The 7272-nt window shown below is 41.8% G+C and overlaps 1 protein-coding gene and 31 non-coding genes across 42 annotated transcripts in view; all 32 read left to right on the forward strand.

The window, feature by feature from the left end:
- The window catches only part of trnas-aga (transfer RNA serine (anticodon AGA)), an 81-nt gene extending 7 nt beyond the window's left edge, over positions 1–74 (forward strand). Inside the window, exon 1 of the tRNA in view lies at positions 1–74. This exon is cut by the window's left edge and continues 7 nt beyond it. This is a non-coding gene — a tRNA (tRNA-Ser).
- The window catches only part of cfap74 (cilia and flagella associated protein 74), a 184420-nt gene extending 177453 nt beyond the window's left edge, over positions 1–6967 (forward strand). For all 11 annotated transcript variants that reach the window (XM_077614077.1, XM_077614163.1, XM_077614095.1 and 8 more), the window contains 2 exons: positions 6251–6385; positions 6529–6967. In XM_077614077.1, the coding sequence (XP_077470203.1) occupies positions 6251–6385; positions 6529–6633 (240 nt within the window). In that variant the 3' untranslated portion in view covers positions 6634–6967. The remainder of the gene's footprint in view (positions 1–6250; positions 6386–6528) is intronic.
- On the forward strand, positions 181–262 carry trnas-uga (transfer RNA serine (anticodon UGA)). Its single transcript has one exon. It is a non-coding gene; the product is annotated as a tRNA-Ser (tRNA).
- On the forward strand, positions 369–450 carry trnas-aga (transfer RNA serine (anticodon AGA)). Its single transcript has one exon. It is a non-coding gene; the product is annotated as a tRNA-Ser (tRNA).
- Positions 557–638, forward strand: trnas-aga (transfer RNA serine (anticodon AGA)). Its single transcript has one exon. It is a non-coding gene; the product is annotated as a tRNA-Ser (tRNA).
- trnas-uga (transfer RNA serine (anticodon UGA)) lies at positions 745–826 on the forward strand. Its single transcript has one exon. It is a non-coding gene; the product is annotated as a tRNA-Ser (tRNA).
- trnas-aga (transfer RNA serine (anticodon AGA)) lies at positions 1107–1188 on the forward strand. Its single transcript has one exon. It is a non-coding gene; the product is annotated as a tRNA-Ser (tRNA).
- On the forward strand, positions 1295–1376 carry trnas-uga (transfer RNA serine (anticodon UGA)). Its single transcript has one exon. It is a non-coding gene; the product is annotated as a tRNA-Ser (tRNA).
- On the forward strand, positions 1483–1564 carry trnas-aga (transfer RNA serine (anticodon AGA)). Its single transcript has one exon. It is a non-coding gene; the product is annotated as a tRNA-Ser (tRNA).
- trnas-aga (transfer RNA serine (anticodon AGA)) lies at positions 1671–1752 on the forward strand. The gene has a single exon. It is a non-coding gene; the product is annotated as a tRNA-Ser (tRNA).
- trnas-uga (transfer RNA serine (anticodon UGA)) lies at positions 1859–1940 on the forward strand. The gene has a single exon. It is a non-coding gene; the product is annotated as a tRNA-Ser (tRNA).
- Positions 2047–2127, forward strand: trnas-aga (transfer RNA serine (anticodon AGA)). Its single transcript has one exon. It is a non-coding gene; the product is annotated as a tRNA-Ser (tRNA).
- Positions 2234–2315, forward strand: trnas-uga (transfer RNA serine (anticodon UGA)). Its single transcript has one exon. It is a non-coding gene; the product is annotated as a tRNA-Ser (tRNA).
- Positions 2422–2503, forward strand: trnas-aga (transfer RNA serine (anticodon AGA)). The gene has a single exon. It is a non-coding gene; the product is annotated as a tRNA-Ser (tRNA).
- On the forward strand, positions 2610–2691 carry trnas-aga (transfer RNA serine (anticodon AGA)). The gene has a single exon. It is a non-coding gene; the product is annotated as a tRNA-Ser (tRNA).
- On the forward strand, positions 2798–2879 carry trnas-uga (transfer RNA serine (anticodon UGA)). The gene has a single exon. It is a non-coding gene; the product is annotated as a tRNA-Ser (tRNA).
- On the forward strand, positions 3160–3241 carry trnas-aga (transfer RNA serine (anticodon AGA)). Its single transcript has one exon. It is a non-coding gene; the product is annotated as a tRNA-Ser (tRNA).
- On the forward strand, positions 3348–3429 carry trnas-uga (transfer RNA serine (anticodon UGA)). The gene has a single exon. It is a non-coding gene; the product is annotated as a tRNA-Ser (tRNA).
- On the forward strand, positions 3536–3617 carry trnas-aga (transfer RNA serine (anticodon AGA)). The gene has a single exon. It is a non-coding gene; the product is annotated as a tRNA-Ser (tRNA).
- trnas-aga (transfer RNA serine (anticodon AGA)) lies at positions 3724–3805 on the forward strand. Its single transcript has one exon. It is a non-coding gene; the product is annotated as a tRNA-Ser (tRNA).
- trnas-aga (transfer RNA serine (anticodon AGA)) lies at positions 3912–3993 on the forward strand. Its single transcript has one exon. It is a non-coding gene; the product is annotated as a tRNA-Ser (tRNA).
- trnas-aga (transfer RNA serine (anticodon AGA)) lies at positions 4079–4160 on the forward strand. The gene has a single exon. It is a non-coding gene; the product is annotated as a tRNA-Ser (tRNA).
- trnas-aga (transfer RNA serine (anticodon AGA)) lies at positions 4267–4348 on the forward strand. The gene has a single exon. It is a non-coding gene; the product is annotated as a tRNA-Ser (tRNA).
- trnas-aga (transfer RNA serine (anticodon AGA)) lies at positions 4454–4535 on the forward strand. Its single transcript has one exon. It is a non-coding gene; the product is annotated as a tRNA-Ser (tRNA).
- trnas-aga (transfer RNA serine (anticodon AGA)) lies at positions 4621–4702 on the forward strand. The gene has a single exon. It is a non-coding gene; the product is annotated as a tRNA-Ser (tRNA).
- On the forward strand, positions 4809–4890 carry trnas-aga (transfer RNA serine (anticodon AGA)). Its single transcript has one exon. It is a non-coding gene; the product is annotated as a tRNA-Ser (tRNA).
- Positions 4997–5078, forward strand: trnas-uga (transfer RNA serine (anticodon UGA)). Its single transcript has one exon. It is a non-coding gene; the product is annotated as a tRNA-Ser (tRNA).
- trnas-uga (transfer RNA serine (anticodon UGA)) lies at positions 5185–5266 on the forward strand. The gene has a single exon. It is a non-coding gene; the product is annotated as a tRNA-Ser (tRNA).
- trnas-uga (transfer RNA serine (anticodon UGA)) lies at positions 5371–5452 on the forward strand. The gene has a single exon. It is a non-coding gene; the product is annotated as a tRNA-Ser (tRNA).
- trnas-aga (transfer RNA serine (anticodon AGA)) lies at positions 5559–5640 on the forward strand. Its single transcript has one exon. It is a non-coding gene; the product is annotated as a tRNA-Ser (tRNA).
- trnas-uga (transfer RNA serine (anticodon UGA)) lies at positions 5747–5828 on the forward strand. Its single transcript has one exon. It is a non-coding gene; the product is annotated as a tRNA-Ser (tRNA).
- trnas-uga (transfer RNA serine (anticodon UGA)) lies at positions 5935–6017 on the forward strand. Its single transcript has one exon. It is a non-coding gene; the product is annotated as a tRNA-Ser (tRNA).
- Positions 6968–7272: the final 305 nt, after the last annotated feature.

Raw genomic sequence — 7272 nt, forward strand, 5'->3', positions numbered from 1 at the left:
TGGCCGAGTGGTTAAGGCGATGGACTAGAAATCCATTGGGTCTCCCCTCGCAGGTTCGAATCCTGCCAATAACGAAGTGAATTTTGTAAAGTTAGCTATGTTTATTGGTTCAAGCAATGCTGCTAATGTTAGCATTATCATTGTTAGCTGCTAAAATCAGCACAGAATACCACAGATGGAGTTGTTGTGGCCGAGTGGTTAAGGCAATGGACTTGAAATCCATTGGGGTCTCCCCTCGCAAGTTCGAATCCTGCCAACAACGAAGTGAATTTTGTAAAGTTAGCTATGTTTATTGGTTCAAGCAATGCTGCTAATGTTAGCATTATCATTGTTAACTGCTAAAATTAGCATAGAATATAACGGATGGAGTTGTTGTGGCCGAGTGGTTAAGGCGATGGACTAGAAATCCATTGGGGTCTCCCCTCGCAGGTTCGAATCCTGCCAACAACGAAGTGAATTTTGTAAAGTTAGCTATGTTTATTGGTTCAAGCTTTGCTGCTAATGTTAGCATTATCATTCTTAGCTGCTAAAATTAGCACCAAGCACTGCAGGTGGAGTTGTTGTGGCCGAGTGGTTAAGGCGATGGACTAGAAATCCATTGGGGTCTCCCCTCGCAGGTTCGAATCCTGCCAACAACGAAGTGAATTTTGTAAAGTTAGCTATGTTTATTGGTTCAAGCAATGCTGCTAATGTTAGCATTATCATTGTTAGCTGCTAAAATCAGCACAGAATACCACAGATGGAGTTGTTGTGGCCGAGTGGTTAAGGCGATGGACTTGAAATCCATTGGGGTCTCCCCTCGCAGGTTCGAATCCTGCCAACAACGAAGTGAATTTTGTAAAGTTAGCTATGTTTATTGGTTCAAGCTATGCTGCTAATGTTAGCATTATCATTGTTAACTGCTAAAATTAGCACAGAATATAACGGATGGAGTTGTTAAGGCGATGGACTAGAAATCCATTGGGGTCTCCCCTCGCAGGTTCGAATCCTGCCAACAACGAAGTGAATTTTGTAAAGTTAGCTATGTTTATTGGTTCAAGCTTTGCTGCTAATGTTAGCATTATCATTGTTAGCTGCTAAAATTAGCACCAAACACCACAGATGGAGTTGTTGTGGCCGAGTGGTTAAGGCGGTGGACTAGAAATCCATTGGGGTCTCCCCTCGCAGGTTCGAATCCTGCCAACAACGAAGTGAATTTTGTAAAGTTAGCTATGTTTATTGGTTCAAGCTTTGCTGCTGATGTTAGCATTATCATTGTTAGCTGCTAAAATCAGCACAGAATACCACAGATGGAGTTGTTGTGGCCGAGTGGTTAAGGCGTTGGACTTGAAATCCATTGGGGTCTCCCCTCGCAGGTTCGAATCCTGTCAACAACGTAGTGAATTTTGTAAAGTTAGCTATGTTTATTGGTTCAAGCAATGCTGCTAATGTTATCATTATCATTGTTAACTGCTAAAATTAGCACAGAATATAACAGATGGAGTTGTTGTGGCCGAGTGGTTAAGGCGATGGACTAGAAATCCATTGGGGTCTCCCCTCGCAGGTTCGAATCCTGCCAACAACGAAGTGAATTTTGTAAAGTTAGCTATGTTTATTGGTTCAAGCTTTGCTGCTAATGTTAGCATTATCATTGTTAGCTGCTAAAATTAGCACTGAGCATCACAGATGGAGTTGTTGTGGCCGAGTGGTTAAGGCGATGGACTAGAAATCCATTGGGGTCTCCCCTCGCAGGTTCGAATCCTGCCAACAACGAAGTGAATTTTGTAAAGTTAGCTATGTTTATTGGTTCAAGCTTTGCTGCTAATGTTAGCATTATCATTGTTAACTGCTAAAATTAGCACAGAATATGACAGATGGAGTTGTTGTGGCCGAGTGGTTAAGGCGATGGAATTGAAATCCATTGGGGTCTCCCCTCGCAGGTTCGAATCCTGCTAACAACGAAGTGAATTTTGTAAAGTTGGCTATGTTTATTGGTTCAAGCTTTGCTGCTAATGTTAGCATTATCATTGTTAGCTGCTAAAATTAGCACCGAGCATCACAGATGGAGTTGTTGTGGCCGAGTGGTTAAGGCGATGGACTAGAAATCCATTGGGTCTCCCCTCGCAGGTTCGAATCCTGCCAATAACGAAGTGAATTTTGTAAAGTTAGCTATGTTTATTGGTTCAAGCAATGCTGCTAATGTTAGCATTATCATTGTTAGCTGCTAAAATCAGCACAGAATACCACAGATGGAGTTGTTGTGGCCGAGTGGTTAAGGCAATGGACTTGAAATCCATTGGGGTCTCCCCTCGCAAGTTCGAATCCTGCCAACAACGAAGTGAATTTTGTAAAGTTAGCTATGTTTATTGGTTCAAGCAATGCTGCTAATGTTAGCATTATCATTGTTAACTGCTAAAATTAGCATAGAATATAACGGATGGAGTTGTTGTGGCCGAGTGGTTAAGGCGATGGACTAGAAATCCATTGGGGTCTCCCCTCGCAGGTTCGAATCCTGCCAACAACGAAGTGAATTTTGTAAAGTTAGCTATGTTTATTGGTTCAAGCTTTGCTGCTAATGTTAGCATTATCATTCTTAGCTGCTAAAATTAGCACCAAGCACTGCAGGTGGAGTTGTTGTGGCCGAGTGGTTAAGGCGATGGACTAGAAATCCATTGGGGTCTCCCCTCGCAGGTTCGAATCCTGCCAACAACGAAGTGAATTTTGTAAAGTTAGCTATGTTTATTGGTTCAAGCAATGCTGCTAATGTTAGCATTATCATTGTTAGCTGCTAAAATCAGCACAGAATACCACAGATGGAGTTGTTGTGGCCAAGTGGTTAAGGCGATGGACTTGAAATCCATTGGGGTCTCCCCTCGCAGGTTCGAATCCTGCCAACAACGAAGTGAATTTTGTAAAGTTAGCTATGTTTATTGGTTCAAGCTATGCTGCTAATGTTAGCATTATCATTGTTAACTGCTAAAATTAGCACAGAATATAACGGATGGAGTTGTTAAGGCGATGGACTAGAAATCCATTGGGGTCTCCCCTCGCAGGTTCGAATCCTGCCAACAACGAAGTGAATTTTGTAAAGTTAGCTATGTTTATTGGTTCAAGCTTTGCTGCTAATGTTAGCATTATCATTGTTAGCTGCTAAAATTAGCACCAAACACCACAGATGGAGTTGTTGTGGCCGAGTGGTTAAGGCGGTGGACTAGAAATCCATTGGGGTCTCCCCTCGCAGGTTCGAATCCTGCCAACAACGAAGTGAATTTTGTAAAGTTAGCTATGTTTATTGGTTCAAGCTTTGCTGCTGATGTTAGCATTATCATTGTTAGCTGCTAAAATCAGCACAGAATACCACAGATGGAGTTGTTGTGGCCGAGTGGTTAAGGCGTTGGACTTGAAATCCATTGGGGTCTCCCCTCGCAGGTTCGAATCCTGTCAACAACGTAGTGAATTTTGTAAAGTTAGCTATGTTTATTGGTTCAAGCAATGCTGCTAATGTTATCATTATCATTGTTAACTGCTAAAATTAGCACAGAATATAACAGATGGAGTTGTTGTGGCCGAGTGGTTAAGGCGATGGACTAGAAATCCATTGGGGTCTCCCCTCGCAGGTTCGAATCCTGCCAACAACGAAGTGAATTTTGTAAAGTTAGCTATGTTTATTGGTTCAAGCTTTGCTGCTAATGTTAGCATTATCATTGTTAGCTGCTAAAATTAGCACCGAGCATCACAGATGGAGTTGTTGTGGCCGAGTGGTTAAGGCGATGGACTAGAAATCCATTGGGGTCTCCCCTCGCAGGTTCGAATCCTGCCAACAACGAAGTGAATTTTGTAAAGTTAGCTATGTTTATTGGTTCAAGCTTTGCTGCTAATGTTAGCATTATCATTGTTAACTGCTAAAATTAGCACAGAATATGACAGATGGAGTTGTTGTGGCCGAGTGGTTAAGGCGATGGACTAGAAATCCATTGGGGTCTCTCTTCGCAGGTTCGAATCCTGCCAACAACGAAGTGAATTTTGTAAAGTTAGCTATGTTTATTGGTTCAAGCTTTGCTGCTAATGTTAGCATTATCATTCTTAGCTGCTTAAATGAGTTGTTGTGGCCGAGTGGTTAAGGCGATGGACTAGAAATCCATTGGGGTCTCCCCTCGCAGGTTCGAATCCTGCCAACAACGAAGTGAATTTTGTAAAGTTAGCTATGTTTATTGGTTCAAGTAATGCTGCTAATGTTAGCATTATCATTGTTAACTGCTAAAATTAGCACAGAATATAATAGATGGAGTTGTTGTGGCCGAGTGGTTAAGGCGATGGACTAGAAATCCATTGGGGTCTCCCCTCGCAGGTTCAAATCCTGCCAGCAACGAAGTGAACATTGTAAAGTTAGCTACATTATTGGTTCAAGCTTTGCTGCTAATGCTAGCATTATCATTGTTAGCTGCTAAAATTAGCACAGCATACCACAGATGGAGTTGTTGTGGCCGAGTGGTTAAGGCGATGGACTAGAAATCCATTGGGGTCTCCCCTCGCAGGTTCGAATCCTGCCAACAACGAAGTGAATTTTGTAAAGTTAGCTATGTTTATTGGTTCAAGCAATGCTGCTGTTGTTACCATTATCATTCTTAGCTGTTTAAATGAGTTGTTGTGGCCGAGTGGTTAAGGCGATGGACTAGAAATCCATTGGGGTCTCCCCTCGCAGGTTCGAATCCTGCCAACAACGAAGTGAATTTTGTAAAGTTAGCTATGTTTATTGGTTCAAGCTTTGCTGCCAATGTTAGCATTATCATTGTTAGCTGCTAAAATTAGCACCAATCACCACAGATTGAGTTGTTGTGGCCGAGTGGTTAAGGCGATGGACTAGAAATCCTTTGGGGTCTCCCCTCGCAGGTTCGAATCCTGCCAACAACGAAGTGAATTTTGTAAAGTTAGCTATGTTTATTGGTTCAAGCTTTCCTGCTAATGTTAGCATTATCATTCTTAGCTGCTAAAATTAGCACCAAGCACTGCAGGTGGAGTTGTTGTGGCCGAGTGGTTAAGGCGATGGACTTGAAATCCATTGGGGTCTCTCATCGCAGGTTCGAATCCTGCCAACAACGAAGTGAAATTTGTAAATTTAGCTATGTTTATTGTTTGAGGCAATACTGCTAATGTTAGCATTATCATTTTTAGCTGCTAAAATTAGCACTGAACACCACAGATGGAGTTGTTGTGGCCGAGTGGTTAAGGCGATGGACTTGAAATCCATTGGGGTTTCCCCGCGTAGGTTCAAATCCTGCCAACAACGAAGTGAACATTGTGAATTAGCTACATTATTGGTTCAAGCTTTGCTGCTGATGTTAGCATTATCATTCTTAGCTGCTAAAATTAGCACAGAAAACCACAGATGGAGTTGTTGTGGCCGAGTGGTTAGGGTGATGGACTTGAAATCCATTGGGGTCTCCCCTCGCAGGTACGAATCCTGCCAACAACGAAGTGTGTTTTGTAAAGTTAGATATGTTTATTGGTTCAAGCTTTGCAGCCAATGTTAGCATTATCATTCTTAGCTTCTAAAATTAGCACAGAAAACCACAGATGGGGTTGTTGTGGCCGAGTGGTTAAGGCGATGGACTAGAAATCCATTGGGGTCTCCCCTCGCAGGTTCGAATCCTGCCAACAACGAAGTGAATTTTGTAAAGTTAGCTATGTTTATTGGTTCAAGCAATCCTGCTAATGTTAGCATTATCATTGTTAACTGCTAAAATTAGCACAGAATACAACAGATGGAGTTGTTGTGGCCGAGTGGTTAAGGCGATGGACTTGAAATCCATTGGGGTCTCCCCTCGCAGGTTCGAATCCTGCCAACAACGAAGTGAATTTTGTAAAGTTAGCTATGTTTATTGGTTCAAGCTTTGCTGCTGATGTTAGCATTATCATTCTTAGGTGCCAAAATTAGCATACATAATCACAGGTGGAGTTGTTGTGGCCAAGTGTTCAAGGCGATGGACTTGAAATCCATTGGGGTCTCCCCCACGCAGGTTCGAAACTTGCCAACAATAAAGTTTCATTTCTTAAAGTTAGCTGTGTTTATTGGTTCAAGCATTGCTGCTAATGTTAGCATTATTAGCACCAATGGCCACAGTTAAGTGTTTATCTTGAAGTTAGCTATGTCAATTGGTTCTGGCATTGCTGCTATATTTAGCAGGGTCATTTTTAGATACTATACTACAGTATACAATATGAGAAATCCACTAATTGTATTCTCATTGCTTGGTTTTGCCAACCAATACAGGGCACTGAATTTCAGTGGGACAACTTAGCATCTCTACAGCAGAAGGGCTTCAATGTGGACCCCAGCAAAGTTAATGTCGAGGCAGGAACCAAGCGCACCATCAAACTCACATGGACGCCCCAGAGTGGACATAAGGTTAGCGGATTTCTCTTTTTATTTTGCTTGGTGTGAACCACAAGTGTATCATCAAAATAGCATTGAAATAGCAAACAATTCATTTTTACTTCTGATTGGGGCTAATTGTGGAGTAATGCTACCAACAATGTGTTGTGTTTCAGCCCAATGAAGTGGTGCAGATGTGTGCGCCTCTTACAATCAAAGGGGAGGAAACCAGCGTATACAACGTCACCCTTATGGCTTTAGTCTCCACTAACATGAACTGATGGATTATTTTCTTTCTGTAAATGACAATATTTTTATTGTCTCAGGTAGTTAATACAGTTGAAGCTATCACCGTTGCACAGCTTTTTTACAAAAATTGCACTCAACCGTTTCCTTACATGGCTGTTTCTTTACAATAAAGAATGAACACATTTCTCAGATTGAGAAAGTTTACAATTCTAAATATTTCGGCATCGGGTAATATTATTGTCTTTTAAATGTGACATTTCCAAAGTGCTTTTCTAAAGTACGTACGGCTTTCTGCTGTATGGAGTTTTTATCTCTTGTATAACCAACAGGGGGCAGTTTTTAACCATGAAAAAGTTGACCGTTTAACTGGAAGAAGATCTTAATCACGCAGTGGCGGGCCGTCAGGGCCTTCAAGGCCTTCTCTTCTGGCCTAAGAAATATCTGAATCATATATTTTGTCCATCAATACTTATTAAATAATTCCAAATTGTCTGTTAGCTTCCTTTCATTGCTTTTCCCCCTGGTTGCACTGCTTCCAGATGTGTGCTAACATATTGAAGCATTTAACCAATCACATTTCAGCCATTATTTGTTGCCTGGGTCAGAAATATGCCTCAAGGCCGTCACAATCAGTTCTGCGGGCTCTGCTGCATTAAACAAGCGTCGATAAG

Source organism: Stigmatopora argus, chromosome 1, assembly GCF_051989625.1.
Source record: "Stigmatopora argus isolate UIUO_Sarg chromosome 1, RoL_Sarg_1.0, whole genome shotgun sequence".
In the NCBI taxonomy this organism is placed as follows: Eukaryota; Metazoa; Chordata; class Actinopteri; order Syngnathiformes; family Syngnathidae; genus Stigmatopora; species Stigmatopora argus.